Source organism: Trachypithecus francoisi, unplaced genomic scaffold (assembly GCF_009764315.1).
Source record: "Trachypithecus francoisi isolate TF-2019V2 unplaced genomic scaffold, Tfra_2.0 Lachesis_group13, whole genome shotgun sequence".
NCBI classification, from domain to species: Eukaryota; Metazoa; Chordata; class Mammalia; order Primates; family Cercopithecidae; genus Trachypithecus; species Trachypithecus francoisi.
Genome location: NW_022681458.1, coordinates 49,977,930 through 49,995,761, shown reverse-complemented (window position 1 = coordinate 49,995,761; position 17,832 = coordinate 49,977,930). Strand labels below are relative to the sequence as shown.

At 38.9% G+C, this 17,832-nt stretch overlaps 1 protein-coding gene and 1 long non-coding RNA gene across 8 annotated transcripts in view; one reads left to right on the top strand and one right to left on the bottom strand.

Moving 5' to 3' along the window:
- Positions 1-8,206, bottom strand: part of LOC117094708 — a 49,113-nt gene extending 40,907 nt beyond the window's left edge. For 2 of the 4 annotated variants that reach the window (XR_004441653.1, XR_004441652.1), the window contains exons 1-2: positions 7,945-8,203; positions 7,139-7,232 (exon numbers count right to left, since the gene is read on the bottom strand). This is a non-coding gene — a long non-coding RNA (uncharacterized LOC117094708). Of the gene's footprint in view, positions 1-7,138; positions 7,233-7,944 lie in introns of all 4 variants that reach the window. The other 2 variants (XR_004441651.1, XR_004441650.1) reach the window with 2 other exon arrangements.
- An 88-nt stretch (positions 8,207-8,294) lies between these two features.
- NABP1 (nucleic acid binding protein 1) lies at positions 8,295-17,384 on the top strand. Of its 4 annotated transcripts, none has more exons than XR_004441649.1 (7): positions 8,299-8,469; positions 9,214-9,352; positions 12,166-12,237; positions 12,709-12,812; positions 14,218-14,293; positions 14,701-14,767; positions 16,056-17,383. XR_004441649.1 is itself a non-coding variant. In XM_033230803.1 (7 exons), exons 2-7 carry the CDS (start codon positions 8,840-8,842, stop codon positions 16,223-16,225), a joined length of 615 nt encoding a protein of 204 aa, XP_033086694.1. In that variant the 5' UTR covers positions 8,359-8,469; positions 8,663-8,839; the 3' UTR covers positions 16,226-17,383. The 4 variants fall into 4 exon arrangements, 3 of the variants coding, with proteins under 3 accessions (XP_033086695.1, XP_033086693.1, XP_033086694.1); XM_033230803.1 differs by lacking the exon at positions 12,709-12,812 and adding an exon at positions 8,663-8,930 and having other exon boundaries at positions 8,359-8,469; XM_033230804.1 differs by lacking the exon at positions 12,709-12,812 and having other exon boundaries at positions 8,295-8,469; positions 16,056-17,384.
- The last annotated feature ends 448 nt before the right edge of the window (positions 17,385-17,832 follow it).

The following is a 17,832-nucleotide window of genomic DNA, read 5'->3' as shown; positions in this document are numbered from 1 at the left end:
TTTTGCATGTACTTGTTTCCTTATCAGTATATTGACCTCATTTATAAAATTACATATACTTCCCTAGTAATAGTACACTAACTTAATCTTCCTTTTATAACACTTAGGTTTCTTTCTTTCTTTTTTTTTTTTGAGATGGAGTCTTGCTCTGTCACCCAGGCTGGAGTGCAGTGGCACGATCTTGGCTCACTGCAACCTCCACATCCTGGGTTCACACGATTCTTCTGCCTCAGCGTTCTGAGTAGCTGGGACTACAGGCGTGTGTCATCACGCCCGGCTAATTTTTGTATTTTTAGTAGAGACGGGGTTTCACCATATTGGCCATGCTTGTCTCAAACTCCTGACTTTGTGATCCATCTGCCTTGGCCTCCCAAAGTGCTGGGATTACAGGTGTGAGTCACCATGCCCTGCCTCTTTCATTTTTTTCCCTTCTAAAATCGGTGTTTCAAGGAACATTCTATCCATTGGATTTAATGATAAATATTAAGAAAAAAAAAACTACAAGTGGAAATTCTATATCTGCCCCAAATATGTGAGAAACAAATTAGACATTTTTGCATATGTAAAGTATCAGAAGGTATCTTCTTCCTCTTTTCTTTCTGGGGAACTTACTTGAGGAATCACCACTCTAGCAAAATGAAAATCAAAGTAAAACTCTGATTTCAAGGGGATTTAAAATATATTAAAAATGTGAATGAGTAATCAATCCAGTACAATTTAAAAGACAAGAATTGAGGATCATAGCCTGGTTCTTGAATGGGGAACTTGAATGTTATAAAGAAATTGGTATGTCCCAAATTAGTGGTTAGGTTTCTTTCAATTCCAAACAAACCCTGAGAAAAGTCTGCTTTTAAATCATGACAACATAGTCTAGGAAAATAAGGTAAGCAAGAATGATTAAAGAATGTTTAAAAAAAGGGGTCTGGAGGTTGGTATTTGTCTTATCAGATGCTGAAGAATCATAAACGTACAACAGTTAGAGCATGTTAAATACTGAGAACAGACAGATAAATCAGATAAAAGTGATAAACTGGAACTTGAGTTTATAAAATAGAAAAAATAGACAATATTTAAAAAAATAAATCTAAGAAATTGTTTCTTTAATAAATAACATTGGAAAAATAAAGTAACTTTTTGATGAATATTTTATTAGAGCTTTACATCACAGCATACATAAGAGGTAAATATTTAATCATAAAAATTGAAAAAGGTACAGAAAAGAGTTTATATCATCTCATCATGATGAAGGATTTCCTCAAGCAAAAAAGCAATGGAAGACATCATAGGAAAAGATAATAAATTTGAAGATATAAAAATATAAAGTTTCTGCACTAAAAATACAGATAAAAGGAAAAGGCAAATCACAAATGGGAAAGATGTGTACAACAAATGTTGCAAAAACCAGGATTACTATCATTTGTCAAAACTCTGATACTGGTAAAATCCAACTCTCAGCCTGGTCTGTGCCTAAACTCTCACAGATGAATGTGTCTAAAGAAAAATACAAAACCATGTGCATTGGTCAACTTTAAATTAGCGGTTCATTTCCTTCACATGAGTCTTTAGTTGGCTTCCAAAACTGTAATAGATTTCCCCATTTCATTCAGTCCCCCACATCCCCAGTGACTCTTTCTAACCTCTTCTTACACTTCAAACTTCCAGCATCTCCTCCCCACTCTCACTCTAAACTGATGATCTTGCTTATCTCATTGGGAATAGTAGCTATCAGAAAAGACCTTCCACACACTCCTACCATCATAGCAACTCAGCTTCCTGTTCCAGAAAATCCCTCTACGCGCCTATTCACCTCTCCACAGCAGCCCTAGCTCCCATCATCTCTCACCTACTCAAGGACAAGGATTTGTTTTCAGCAATTTGAATTTTCCCTCTCTCTATTGAATAATGCCATTCAGCCTACAGTCATGTTACTATTTTTCTTTCACATTAAAAAAAAAAACCTCTTTTGTCCCACTTTCCCCTCAAGTGATTAGCCAATTTCTCTGCTGTCCTTTGCAAAAAACCTCCTAGGAGGAGCTATATGTGCTTACTTTCATATTTCCAATTTATGAACTTCTGTTCTCTCTTGAACTCAGGCTTTCATCCTTCACCAACTTCATTGTCAAAGTCACCAATGATATTCATTTTTGCTAAACCCTGTGATCAATCCTGTCTCGTCTCACCTGATCAGCAGCATTTGATACAACTATCACCCCCTTTTCCCAGAAACATTTCATTCACCTGGCATCCAACACACCACTCACCTTGTTGTGTTCTTCCCATCTCACTTCTTATGTCTAAAACGATCCTCTTGATCTTTCCACATCCCCCAAACTGCTCCACTTGTATTCCTTCCCATTTCTGTTAATGAAAATTCCTTCCTACCAGTTGCTCAGAATCAAAATCTTGAGTTCGTATTTGACTCATCTCATTCTCTCATGCTCCACTGCAGCCAGACAGTGGACCTGTTGGCTCTATCTTCCACACAGATTCAGGTGCTGATCACATTATACCATTGTCACTGCTACCACCCTATTTCAAGCCACCACTCATCACAAGTGGATTAATATGATACCTCCTGATTTTCCTGCTTCCACCGTTGCTCCTTTTGCTCTCCACCCAACAGTCAGAGTGACCCTGTTAAGTGAGGTTAGCATATCAAGTCTTTGCTTAAAACATTCTAATAGATTCCTGTCTCAAATTAAGTAGCCAAAATCAGCATAAAATCTTCATATATGATATCCCTGCCCTCTCCCCTGGTCCCTGCATCTTCTAAACTTTCTTCTTACTCACTGCTTCCGTTACAGCAGCTTTCTTGCTATTCCTGGAAAAAGCCAGAGATACTTGGGTCTTTTCAATGGCTCTCCCTATGTCTGGAGTGCCTTATCCTAGATACCCACCTGACTCCCTCCCTCCCCTTCTTTGTTTCTTTACTCAAATATCACCTTCCCTCACCACTTTCTACACTCCTACCTGCTAAATCCCCATCTCTTCCCCTGCTTTATTTTTCACTAGTATACACTATATAATTTTACTTATTTATTGTATTGTCTATCTCTTTACAATGTAAACTCCATGAAGTCTGGGATTTTTGTATTATTTTTTACTGACGTAGTCCCAGTGCTGGCATGTAGTAGCAGTTCAATAAAATTTTGTTGAATAAATTAATGAATTATGTTTAATGCATACATACAAAGGGCAAATGGAGTACAAATCTCTTTTGAAATTCCTAAAATGTAATTTGATAATACATAACAGAAGTCTTAAATATATACTTAATAATTTCACTCCTAGAAATTTATCAATGCAGGATTTCCCTAACTAATATAAAGGAAACATTGCTCCAGCATATTAATAGGTATTTGGAAAACAAAGAAAATTACTTAAAAAAAAATCTCTTAGCCTCCTACGGTTTTCAGACTTGGTTGCACATTGTCATTACTTAAGGAGTTTTAAAATATGTTGATGACCGAGTCCCACCTTGGGAGATATTGATTTGTTTTGGACTGGTTGTCTCTCTTTTTGTGATTATTAGTAGCCTTTGGTGAGGTTACTGAGATCCATTAGTTCATTAGGGGCTCTAGGTGGTAACCTTGTTAACATCTCTGGGCTTGTATTTTTTTGTACACAATGTGAAAGGGTTAGCGTACATTACCTGTAAGCATTCTTCGAACTGGGATATGCTATGCTCCTATGGGTAATACTCTTAATTAGCGGTTTGTTTGAAAGCATTTACTGTTTCTTCCTGGTGATTTACTGGCACATGTTTGTGTGCATGTATATAAGCTTGATAATGCTCCAAAATAAGATATCCATCTTTATTATAAAGAAACCACAATAGTAAGTCAGAATTCTAAAAAGAGACACCAAGCCTTCTACTCCAACATGTCAGGCATGATATTAATCTCCTACACATACTGTCACAAACTCCTTGTAGGGCCTGTTAAGGAACAGGGCTCTGCAACTGGGCCAGCTGGGTTTTTAAAAACTGTTATTTATTTATTCATTTTATTCATAGCACATGGGCAAACATCAAAAAACAGTAGCAAGCAACTCTTTTTGAAGCATCTTGGCACTGTATGTTGTCCCATCAGTCTTCAGTTAGTTTATTTGCTAATAATATTGTTTCTTAACCTGAATAAACAATAAATCCAGGTAGCTATTTGAGGTATGATACATTTGAAAAGCCTTTTAGAACACAGAAGCCAAAGTTGTTCACTCTATCATTAAATGTCATTAAAAAGATGCTGGGCACAGTGGTTCATGCCTGTAATACCAGAACTTTGGGAGTCCAAGGCAGGAGGATTGCTTGAGCCCAGGAGTTTGAGACCAGCCTGGGCAACACGGTGAGACCTGGTCTCTACTAAAAAATAAAAAATAAAAATAATCAGCTGGGTGTGGTGGCATGTGCCTGCAGTCTCAGCTATACGGGAGGCTGAGGCAGGACTGCTTGAGCCTGGGAAGTTGAGGCTATAGTGAATTGTGATTGCACCTCTGCATTCCAGCCTGGGTGACAACAAGACCCTGTCTCAAATAATAATAATAATAATAATAATAATAATAATAATAAAGATAATGTAGCTGAGTTGAATTAACCCATTTAGGGATGCATTTCTTCCCAAGGGAAACTACAGATTTATTCCTCACAAGTAGACTTCACAATCCCCACACAATCAGATTTGAGGGATCAGATAACATGTTCACTGCACTTATCACTGTGAATTAGAAAGCCTTTGAAAAATCCAGTTACCCATTTAGATAAACAAAGTTATGTACTTTTTAGGGCAAATAACCTGTTTTGTAGAGAAAGTTATTACATGTAACAGGCAGTTATTTTGAAATGCAAGCTCCATAACTTATTATAAAATGAGATCAATTACTTCACATAAGTAACGCATCAAAAAGTGTGCATCAGATCATGCCTGGTGGCTCATGCCTGTAATCCCAGCACTTTGGGAGACTGAGATGGGAGGACTTCATGAGTCCAGGAGTTTGAGACCAGCCTGGGCAACACAGTGTGATTCCATCTCTACACAAAATAAAACAATTAGCTAAGGCGTGGTGGTGCACACCTGTAGTTCCAGCTACTTGGGAGGCTGAACCTGGAGGATCACTTTAGCAGAGGAGTTCCAGATTACAGTGAGCTATGTGCAGCCACTGCCTCCAGTCTGGGTGGGTGACAGAGTGAGACCTTGTCTCTAAAACAAAAACAAAACCCAAAAAACTGTAAAGTGCTTATAAGTGTAAAATGCCTGGCCCATAGCAAATGCTCAGTGTATTAGCATTTATCACCATATGAATGATTTATGTGGCTATTGCTACAATCATTACTAAACATTACTTCAGAGTCTTTTGGTTAAATTGTTTTAGGAAAATTAAGAAAAGACCATTTGTGTGTGTGTGTGTGTTTTTTTTTTTTTTGAGTTGCTAATTATGTTACAAAGTAGATTATATCTGTATGGTGAGTGAGCACACTGTGGTTCTTGTCAATTTTAAAAACTGTTAAGTTTCACTATACAAGATATTTATAATCAAACAGTACTTGGTACAAACAACTGTTTCATTGATGTTGTAATAGTTTTAAATAGATGGATAGTGCAAACAAAGTGAAAATAATTTTAGTAATTCCAGAAACCAAAACCTGTGAGTGAGCATGAGTACTGTGCGCTGGGTAAAATTTACAACAAAACCTTTATCAGTGAGGACCCAGATAACAGAACCTTCCGTGTGCAGGATCCTAATGGATGCCTTTCTGTATTATAGTGGATCTCAGCAAGCATCTTTACACTAAAACGTGGTGTTGAGGTTATGGGCATAAAGTGGAAGAGTCCATTATCTCAGAGTAAGCTTATGTTTAGGCTGTGAAAAATGGAGGCTTGAAGAACAACAGCCTTAGAGAAAAGAAGACCGTGAAGTAACCTTGTGTATGTATTAAAGAATGAGTAATATAATCATTATGACCTAAATGAGTAGACTGAGTGGTAGATCTATTTCACTGAATGGTAATATAAGATACCTGCATAGCAATAATTGTTCTTCTTGACCTCTCCTTTTTCTTTTTATTAACCACACCTTTGGGAGTGATTTAACGGTAGATGAAACCAACTAGCCTGGGCTGAAGGGTTTCTGTATTGTCCAGACCATCTTGTTTCTCAAGGCTGCCTTTCGTTTTGGTTAACGAGAAAGCATATGGTTGCCATTTCCTTTCTGAGAACTGCTGAGTTGGTAGGGAAGGAAGTAGATGTTCAGCTGAGTTCTCTCCGTGGAGGAAGGGAAGGGCGGAGTCACAGCTTGGAGCACTAGCTTCTGCTTCTGTGGGGCTTGATTTTCTGCTTCTGATTCCTTTTTATAAAATGTCCATACAATTAGTCTGAACAGCCCAACCTAATCCCTTTTCTGGGGGCAAATGATTGAGAGTTGAGTGGCAAACTTTTTTTATCCAAACTCTTGGCCATAACTCTTAACATTCTTAATTGGTTTCCTGTCTATTCTTAATCTCTTGAAGATCTTGTCAAACCTTAAAAAAAAAAAAAAAAAAAAGAGCTCTGCCTTAAATATTGCTTCTGTGAGAATATTTTGCCTGTGTAAGAAAAAACAGCTTTGAGTACAATCCAATTGAAGTGTCAAGTCCTGCCAGATAATCATGGTAGAATCAGAGCTTCTGATCTGGATTGGGATTGAGGTTGGACACTGGTTCTGCCATAAACTGGCATGTTTCATCATTTGTTTTATTTGATGTTGAAATCATGGTCATAATTTTATTGTACACCACTTTCCAGTATGACATCAGTGTCTTTGGCACCTTGGGCTTTATTAGTTCATGAAATGGAAGCTTCTGTTTCCTTAAAAATGCCTTGACTCTATTGCTAATGTTGTGACAATTTTTGCAACTCTTTCTAGGGCTATAATATCTATGCTGCTTGCTTGCAAATATTTGGGAAGTGGTGGTTGATCTAAAAATACTCATAAAAATAGGGAAAAAATTAAGGCTTCTGACACTTTTCCCAACATTTCTGTTACCACCACCAAGAGTTAACTAGATGATTCTTTAATGCCCCACTACTTTATCCTGATATTTTATTTCTTCAGTCTGTTTTTGACTCTTATAATGACACCACTGCAAGTTAAGTCTATACATTACCTTTAGGCTGGAGAGCTCTGGGGTCAAGATTGACTAGATTTAAAACCCAGTTCAGCCATTCTCTAGCTATCTGGTCTCTGGTGAGTTCCATCGCCTGTAAAACGGGGATTAAAAAGGGGAAAATACTGAGTATGTACTATTTGCTAGGCACTAGTTGGACAATTTATGATCCATTTAATCAACCTTCTGCGAGGCAGGGATCCCCATTTTATTATGGTTAAAAAGCTGCAATAAAAGCCAATTGACCTAAAGGTCTCACAAGTAAATAACTGGAGCCCAGGTTTGTCTCTAAAGCACATGCTCTTTTCACTACGCGACATAAAGAAAACTTTATTGATTTTTTCCCCCAGATTATGTTTCAAGGGTTCCCACTGCTGTTGAATAATTAATTCCTTTTAGATGTACAAAAACAAGTGCAAAGTAAAAGAAGAAAAGCAAAATGGGGAAGGTGTGTAATATGAGAGGCAGGGGGTAAGGAAAGATGAGACGTCTACAAAGGAATTTACGTGTCTATTTGCTTAGTATTACACAGTGGAAGGCCACGTCCGACATTTGTGTTGCAGTCCTGCCTGCTCAGGGGTTGCTGGGTGACCTTCTGCAAATTACCTCACCTTTCTGAGTTTCAATTTAAGTATGCCTGAAATGAGGCGGTTGAATTGATCTCCAAATTCCCTTCTGGTGCTAAACTTCCAGCCTTGTAGCCACTGACCTTATCACCATCCCAGCCTGTTTTCCCTTGGTCCCGGACCAGCCGCCCTTGCCCGAACCCTGTTCTTACTCTACTGCGAACTATCTAACGTACTCACAGGTTCTAAACTCCACCGTTCCTCGTGACCCAGGGACTAAACGGCCCGGGTAGGGGCTCAACTCTGAGAGAAAAAAGGCAAGAAAACCCGAAAGTCGGACAGTCAGCGGCAGAAGACCGCAGCACGCAAGCGAGGCGGCACAGAACTGCCACTGCGCCGCGACAGCTGAAGTGGGCGGAGAGCGGGCGGGCGGGGGAGGCGGGGCCGAGAGCGATTGGAAGGACGAGGGGGCGGAGCCCGCACTGACAGCCCCCGGAGAGGAGCGAGCGAAGCTCTGCGGGCAGCGGCGGCTGGGTCCCGCTCCTTCACTCCCCCTCCCCCGCACCAGGTGGGCGTGGCGGCAGGCGTGCCGACGCAGAGTGACGTCACAAAGGGGCGGGGCGGGCCGAGGGTCCTGCCGGCGCGGGGGCGTGTTCATCAGTCGCTGTTTGGGACGCTGGGCGTGCGGTGTTCTGTCTCCGCTCCCGTTTCGCTGTCACCACTCGTTCCTTCCCGGAGCCCGGGACAGGCTGGGCGCGCGCCCGTGTGAGTGAGCGGGACTCAGGGCAGAAGTGTCCCCTCACTGCGGTTTTTTTTTCCTTTTATCCAAAGAACGGGGCAGTTAGCACGCTTGCAGTCCTGTCGCCCGGTTGGGAGCGGGGTTGGTGTGCGGAGTGGTTCGCCTTTTTTTCTTTAGAACTTGTGAGCCCTTTTTTTTCTTCCCTTTTTCTTTTTTTAGGCTCAGTGCTGTCCGGGCTGGTTTCCCCGGTCCCTGACTAACCGCTTTCTGCCCCTTCTGTCGCCACCCCTGCCCAAGGTCGCCCCTCTGCGCTCGCCCCTGTCCCGGGAGGGTGGGAAGCTTTGACCCCGCCCTGCCTACTCGCGTCTCCGCAGCCGTAGCCGCACCTGCCCCAATATGAATAGGGTCAACGACCCACTTATTTTTATAAGAGATATTAAGCCCGGACTGAAAAACTTAAATGTCGTCTTTATTGTCCTGGAGATAGGTAAGTGGGGTTTGCAGCCCACTCCACCGTCCGCTGTGCGTCCCGGGGCGGGAGACAGGGGCGCCGCAGCTGCGCGCCCGGGGCTCCCCTCCCCCTCCTTCCCCTCCCCCACCCACGTGGCTCCAGTGGCCTCCGCCGGAGATCGGATCCTACCTGAGGCGGGAGCCCTGGGCTTGGTCACTTTCCACCTTCCAGATGTATTAAAATACCGGAGGAGGACTTAGCCTTTCTGGGTGTCCTCATTATCTAACACTCCCTCCCTTTGATTTTTAAATCCTCACAGGACGCGTGACCAAAACCAAAGACGGCCATGAAGTGAGATCGTGCAAAGTAGCAGATAAAACGGGCAGCATCACTATTTCCGTGTGGGATGAGATCGGAGGTCTTATACAGCCAGGGGATATTATTCGGTTGACCAGAGGGTAGGTGTGCAAAAAAGTCGGGGACGTAACAGTCTGCAGAATCGGGATTGGCCGGCTCCCGGGATCTTGGCAAGCCCTGAAGTCCCCTGCCTGAAAGTGGGGCCACTCTGAGGAGTTTTGAGCCCCTTTGGTGTTAACTTTGGTTGGTGGGCAGCGCTAGGATGTAACACACCTTTGCGGTAAAAGGCAGTCGGTTTCAGCTGGGAAATACGCGCCTACACCCCGGTTTACAGGTTAAGTAGATTTTTAATTTTTTTTTTTTTCTTGAGATGGAGTCTCGCTCTTTCGCCAGGCTGGAGTGCAGTGGCGCGATCTCTCCTCACTGCAGCCTCTGTCTCCCGGGTTCAAGAGATTCTCGTGCCTCAGCCTCCCAAGTAGTTGGGACTACAGGCGTGTGCCACCACGCCCAGCTAAGTTTTGTATTTTTAGTAGAGACGGGGTTTCAGCGTGTTGCCCAGGCTGGTCTCCAACTCCTGACCTCAGGTGATCCGCCTGCCCCCACCTTCCAAAGTGCTGGGATTACAGGCGTGAGCCACCACGCCCAGCATAGAGTTTTAATTCTATTCAGAGTCAGTGAGTCTTTTTAGGAGACTGATATAGTCCATATTTTTTCTTTTTTATAAGTTGTTTTCTTTAGTATAGTTGCCACTCAGTTGTTTCCCACCCCTCCTCCATTTTTAATGACTTGAAATCCTGGCCAACATTTTACTTATGTGATTTAGACAATGTGGACATAAAATTATAGGTAAAGGATTTAGCATTTTCTGTAATATGTCAAATTTGTACTTGGAAAAAGAAGGAAACTTTACAGTATCTGGAAGGCTCATTCTCCAAAATGATTTCTTGTGTCTTCTGTTGTAAGGTGGATGTTGTTCAAAAACCAAAGGGATACACAGAAAATGTTTGGCAGAAAGACATCCGCAATACCTTCATCCCAAAGAGTCAGTTGGCAGATTGGTGGCTTTAAAAAATAGTACAGCTTTTTTTTAAAAAAGTAGATTGCGTGTAGAAATTTACTGAATTTTTATCGTAGAAAGATAAAAGGTCAGAAAAGGATCTTGGAAACAGAATTTGGAAGCTTTTGAGATCAATAAAATTGTAATAATTTATCATAACTGCAGGGAAAGTGGTGGAGATTGATGCTGGCCTAATAAGTAGAATCTTAGAAGTATTGGAAAGCACTGAGGAGGAGTTTAGAGCTCCTTGAAATTACCTTACAGGCTTACAACATCTTCAGGAAGTGAGGTAAAGTGTCATCAGAGCAGGAAGTGAGAGTCAGGACTTAGACATTTTCTTCTCATAACACTGACTCATGACAGTAACTATGTTTTTTAAACTTCCACATCTTTAAAAAACAAAAGAGAATTCCTACTTAGGGAAATATGGTGAGGATTGATTATTATAATTGGAGTTTTTGGCTCCCCAAATATTTTTCATCCAATGATTAAAAGTATTTTTTATGCCAAAAACAGCATCTTATTTCAAGTATTTCATGTTCTGTAGTGACAGTCATAGGTGTTTCCATCAGAAAAATTATTGGAAAATTAAACTTATTATTAGGTATCTATAGAATTTTAAGGGGAACAGTTACCTGGGAGTACAATTTAAACGAAAATTAAAAACTAAAGAAACTCTTTACTACTTCAGTATGACCCTGAGAAGTTACTACCCCTCATACTTCAGCTTCCTCTTCTGTGAAATGGGAATAATTATACCTTATTTACCAAAATAACACACTCAGCTTGGAGTTTGGCCCATTCTAAGGCCCTTAAATTCTGGTTGAATCTAAGAAAAATGGCTTTTGAAGAAAAACATACCTAACATCTAAATAATGGTTGGTTCAAATATCAACATGTTTATCAGAATATCCTGAAAACTTACCTCAGTGTTCTCATTTCTTAAAGTGAATGTTAAATATTTTAATTGTAACCAAATTTTTTCTCAAAATATGCATTAATTTTTATTTTAGTAAGGTGAAATGTTAATGCACTGTCTCCTAAGCCACACGTTGTGTAACTTAAGAGTGGTGAATGGTGTCTTTAATAAATAACCCTTATTAAAATTAAGAGAACTGTATCGTAAGTTAAAGTCAAGAAGTTACCATAGTAGTTGTACAAAGAACCATTGAGAACCAAACCTTGGATTGATTCTATGATATTAATTTACCGTTTATCTATCTAGGATTATTTTATTTAACGATGCTATCTGCTTTCAAAGTTGTTCGGAGTAAATAATTGCCAGCTCGTTTACTACAAACCCAGTGTGGTATTAAAAATTGCATGTTTGGAAAGGCAGATAGGTGAAAGATTTGTGACCTTAGTGTTTTTTTTTTAGCACTTTAAAATTATACCAGATCTTCGGTAGCTTAGGAATCCTATGTCTTTTATGGAGGCAGAAGGAAAAACATACCATTATTTGGCTAGACTGTAAAGGAAACATTAGGGTGATTTTACATATCCTGTGGCTGAAAAATAGTTTCTGTTTAAATGTCTGCAATTAAAAGCTTTTCTTTGTTAATTGACTAAAGATGTGATCATCAGGTATAATAATGCTTGCTTTGCAAAAAGACTTATTTTCCAGGGTTTGTTATGATTTAGATAATTATGTCAAAATTCAACAGAATTTTTGTATTCTTTTGTAAATAGCAAGTTATCAAAGTTAGATTTATTGTATTTGATTTACTATGGTGGATAGAGAGGGCTTGATCCTCACTTGTACCTTAATACAAAAAATATATAGTGTGACGATTTACTTGATTTAAAGAGAAGAAAATAAATATATTTTTAAAGAAGTAATATTTCTTTTCTCTCTAGGTATGCATCCATGTGGAAAGGATGTCTGACACTTTATACTGGAAGGGGTGGTGAACTTCAAAAAATTGGGGAGTAAGTATTAAAATACATTTTGTATAATTGCATACATTATAAATAATATCTACGGAATAATTGGTAGGTATGAACTGTAAACCTTTGGCTTTTTTGACTAGTAAACTGAGCGTCTTTGGTAGCTTAATTGAAAAAATAACTTCGTGTGTACAAATTTAACACTTGTCAGTACTGTTTTGTGTGGTTGAAAGTGTCAGTTTTTCCTGGCAAAGAGCGGTAGAAGAAGCTGCAGTTGAGACCAGCCCTAGTGGGAGCATTTCTGTAGGTTTTAGAAATGTTCATTTTTTAGGTGTCACAAGTGCCATTTGAAGTAAATTCTCTCTTAGAGTGATTCACCAAATACGAAGCTAGTGATTCACCAAGTTTCAGGCCATACGTTTAAATTTTCTTTTTCTATGGTTATGGGTGAATATGTACTCGTGTTAAAAGGACTTGCAGCAATGAAAACTGAAGTCCTCTATTTATCCACAGTCTAGGTGCGGTGCAGGCAGCCGCAATGCGAGATTCCATACACTACTACCCTGGTAATGATCTCCACCCTGACCTGGAGGAGCCATCCTCTCTAGGGGTGTAAGGTAATTCAGCCTCCATGTAAGCCTAGACAAACATTAACATGTTTGGTTAATGCTCAGACATCTACTTAATGCCTGTCAAATTGGAAGATATTTAAAGAGAGAAGCCACAAATGGCACCAAATAAAAAAAGGAAAACTGTTCTCCACTGAGGGAATAAGATACTTATTTGGAGAACCTGTGGTTAATAATGAAGGAAAAGAAATGATCATGCTAGCTTTTAAAGATCAGAAATGTTTAACACTTTGCCTTTGTTAGAAGGAAAGTTAGAATTCACTTAGGGTAGTATTCATAGAGTTATATGTTATGAAAGGTCTTAGTGTCTGTTACTGAAAGGTTCAGGATTCTGTCCTGACCTTCATGTATTCATACAGAGGTGTTGATAATAATGGGGGTCAGTTATGTGAAAAACCATTAGAGATCACTCATTTCTTAATGACTGCTCTTTGTCAGGGTCAGTCTAGGATTTACCAAAACTGGTTCTGATTTGTCTTTGGTATGGTGAGGAGCTAATAAAATGCTTCTGTGTAATGTTAGTACACATTATATGGTCAACTTATAGGAAGCACTTGGATAAACTGGTGGCTATGTAGCCTGTTTTTATTTATTGCCAGAAACCACTCTTAATCCTAAATGATTATCTTTGCAGATCCACAGTGATCGATCAAAAGAGGGACTGAATGGGAGTGGGTGAATGGATCGGTGCAAATCCATTACCACTGCTGGAGAAACCACCCTGGAACCCTAAACATGGTTCACTCTCATGTTATTTTTCCTTTGATCAGCTTTTGTGGAGAAACAGGACAAAATTGTTTTTGTGTCCTTGATTTTTGACGTGATTTATTTTTTTCAGCACTAAAGAAGAATTTAAATACAAAATAGAATGTTATATATCTTGTAGACAGTCAAATATTTGATGTTTTATGAGACATAATCGTTTGGGAAGTTTTTGTTGTAAATGAAGAGATAGTTTGTTGCTATTATTTTGACACATAAGCTCATTCCTAAAAGTTAGAGATGTTATATAAAGAAGGGTTGATGGCCGGGCGCGGTGGCTCAAGCCTGTAATCCCAGCACTTTGGGAGGCCGAGACGGGCGGATCACGAGGTCAGGAGATCGAGACCATCCTGGCTAATACGGTGAAACCCTGTCTCTACTTAAAAATACAAAAAACTAGCCGGGCGACGAGGCGGGCGCCTGTAGTCCCAGCTACTTGGGAGGCTGAGGCAGGAGAATGGCATAAACCCAGGAGGCGGAGCTTGCAGTGAGCTGAGATCCGGCCACTGCACTCCAGCCTGGGTGGCAGAGCAAGACTCCGTCTCAAAAAAAAAAAAAAAAAAAAAGAAAAAAAGAAGGGTTGATGACTTTATTTCAGAAGTCATTTAATTTGTTCTTTATTTTCTTTCAGATTTTGTATGGTTTATTCAGAAGTGCCAAATTTCAGTGAACCCAACCCAGATTATCGAGGACAGCAGAACAAAGGGGTAATTGTGTAGTATACTTTTATGATTAGGCTAATTTTGACTGTGTTGCAATTCTATGACTAGATTAGCCCTGTTGATACTCAGTATAATGAGAATTTTTAAAAGAATACTTAATTTTTATTGTGTGTTTTGTGAGGATGTATATCTGAGGTGTCATCTACTAGATATATGTGCCATTTTGCACTTCGTGGTGTGGTAAGTAATTATCAGGAAACAGGATATAACAGAACTCTGAAAGGTTTGGGAAACATTTCTTAACATTTTAACCTTGAATGACCTAGGCAAAATCTTTTAAAATTTTAATTAAAAAAAAACCCAAACCTTTGAAAAAGAAAGGATATAGTAATGTTGTAATAATATAATTGTGTTTTTATTCTCATTTGGTTAAATTAAAAACTTTTTTTTAGGCACAGAGTGAACAGAAGAATAATTCCACGAATAATAATATGGGTACAGGTACATTTGGACCAGTGGGTAAGATTTTGTTTGTGTGTTTCATTTGTGATCAGGTGTAAGAATTAAGAGAGTTATAAAGATTTAGATGAAAAGCAGCGTCTTTAGGCATAAATTAGTGATAAAGGTGAACTGCCAGTAAACAGGGAATCCCCAAAGGGCTGATTCTCTAGAAAGTCGATAAACTTAAGCCATTTATTGAGAATTCTAGGTTTTGGTGGTATCTGTGAAGAGATACCATGCTTTTTTAAAAATTGATTCCTATAAAATTTCTGTAATCTAGTGATTACTTATAGTAGATGCAGAATTACTGGTTATTTTGGTGCACTGAAAGCATTTTATCTTTAGAGTCATAGTTCACCTTAATTTTTCATGTATAAGGAGCTGCTGCTTTAAAAGATGAGCTGAGCCGTATAAAGGCTAATGACCCTCAAATGTCATTTAACGTGACCCCCAGACATCATGTTTATGATCCTTGTAGTCCTGTTAAAGGTCTTCTGAAGTCTTTTTTCTTAAATATATGAGGAAAGGTCAGTCTTTTGTGATTGGAGTTCATTAGGATGACTTAAGTTTTGGTTTTGTTTTGTTTTTGAGACAGGGTCTCACTCTGTTGCCCAGACTGCAGTGTGGTGGTGTGATCTTGGCTCACCGCAACCTCCACCTCCCAGGCTGAAATGATTCTCCTGCCTCAGCCTCCCAAGTAGCTGGGATTGCAGATGTGCGCCACTACCACCCAGCTAATTTTTGTATTTTTAGTAGAGATGGGAATTCACCATATGGGCCAGGCTAGTCTTGAACTCCTGACCTCAAATGATCAACCTGCCTCAGCCTCCCAAAGTGCTGGGATTACAGGTGTGAGCCACTGGGCCTGGCCAGCTCATGTTTTAACTTGAAGGCTACATGTCTTGGCATAGCTGATCACATTGTGGGAAACTCCATCTTTGTCTTTAAAAAGTTAGAATAACATTGTCTGTTTTGAGATATTAATCATATTTGAGCCAAATTCCAATATTCACTATTTTGCCTTTTATAGTGTAGGCAATGCATTTTTTTACTCTATTAATTTCTAATTTTGATGCTCAAGTTGGCTTTTTTCTCTCTATTAATACAGCATCAAGTTAACGTATTTATAGCAATACATTTGGAAAAACTTAGAGCCCACCTTGAGTGTTTTTTTTTTCAGTATGCAAATAGAAGTGTGTGCGTTACCTAATATTTTTAAGCATTAATAACGTGTTGGCACTTAAGACAGTTCTACTTCTATAGACTACCTCTGAAAATAGTGATGAATTTTTGTATTCTTTTTTAGGAAATGGTGTTCACACTGGCACTGAATCAAGGGGACACCAGTTTTCACATGCTGGCAGAAGCAATGGCCGGGGACCTATAAATCCACAACTACAAGGAACCGCTAGTAATCAAACAGTGATGACCACAATCAGTAATGGCAGGGACCCTCGGAGAGCCTTTAAAAGATGACCTATGCTAAATACTCACGTGTAGTTTTTATACTACATGCCCTACTTGAACACTTATTGCACTTTTATTTATTGTTAACTGTGAAAAGTATGTCCTTTATTGGGTTTCCTTTTATATTCTTGGTTTGTTAAGAAGAATGGTTTGTTTTTATAGCAAAACTGTTAAGCTGCTCAAGTCTTCTGTTGAAGAATGGGAACACTGAAAAGTAGGGGCATTTATTTTTAGAGCAAAAAGATGATTGGATAGCCTCTAAAAAACCTGCACCCATTTCATGGGTGAGTTACATCAGCTTTATAGCCTCTATGAGTCTATCTTCTGTATAAGTTTTGTAATATTTAACATAAGGCTTAATGAGAGATGTTCTTTTGTCTTATATTCAGATATTGCCAACTAAAGCAATAACTATCAAAAAACACAAGAACTTGTCAATGCTAGCAGTAATTTTTGAGTATTTGTGGCTCTCAGAATGATTGACTTTGTTGAGTGACTACCATTAAGATTTTTCAAGGACTGACTCATCCCAAATTTTTGTTGTATTACCAGAAAAACAGATTCCTTATCAGAATTTGGAATAGAGTGTAATCTATATTTCAACAAGTAATTTTAAAAGAAAGCTACATTTATTTTAGAGTAGTGCTCCTAACATGTATTATCAACTTTGTGGATTACATTGGAGGAAAATTTAAAAGTGGGGCCTTGAATGTTTATTTTTTGCAACTACCATGTTAAATACTGAAGTATAATTTGAGGGAGTTATAACGTTATAATAAACATTGATCTGATTATTTTAAAAAAATTGTAAACATACTGGAGGTGAGTCCAATTGAATTATATAGTAACATGCAGTCTTAAGTCCTCGTTACTTAACAGGTACTCAGCCTGGAGTGAAAATCCTGGGTACTAACTTTGAGAGGGGTGAGTGTGCATGTTGTCACAGTTTCTGAACACAGTTCATGTAGCCTTATTAGCAAAAGTTTTAAGAAATGGCTCTATCAAAGAAGCAATTACAGCTTTATTCAGAAATGTAAAGGTGGAATTTATGTACATGTCGTAAGTGGTACCCACTTCCCCTTTTTACTGTAGGGTGGATAACTCTTAGGATTTAACTCTTTGAATATTATCTCCTGAATAAAGCGTGTGTTAATGTTAACAAACCTACCTAATTTTTGCTCTTTCAATGACTTGCAGTGGAGAGCCAGTACATCTTTACTACTACTGTTGTAGTGATGGCATCAACCTTATGGTTACTTAGCTCTGCATTTGTTGCTTTGTTTTTTTTCCACTTCAAATCACAAAATAAGTAGATTTTGTTTTCTGAAAACTCCATAGCATTTGAATACAAAAAATTGTGCCAGCTTGTCCTACTTCAGCGTGTTTAACAAATATTTCAGTACACAGTATGTATTAGGCACTGTGTGGAAAGTGTTAAGGGTTAAACAAAATACCAAATACTCTCCACAAGTTTATTTGTGTTCTATAGTACTTTTGTAACTGGGGTTACAAAAATTATAGAAATTTTGTTCCTTTATTCATATGCATATTCATGATTATAATTTGGCTTTGCTTGTGATTAATGTTTTCTTAAGATTTTCACATTGCAGAATACC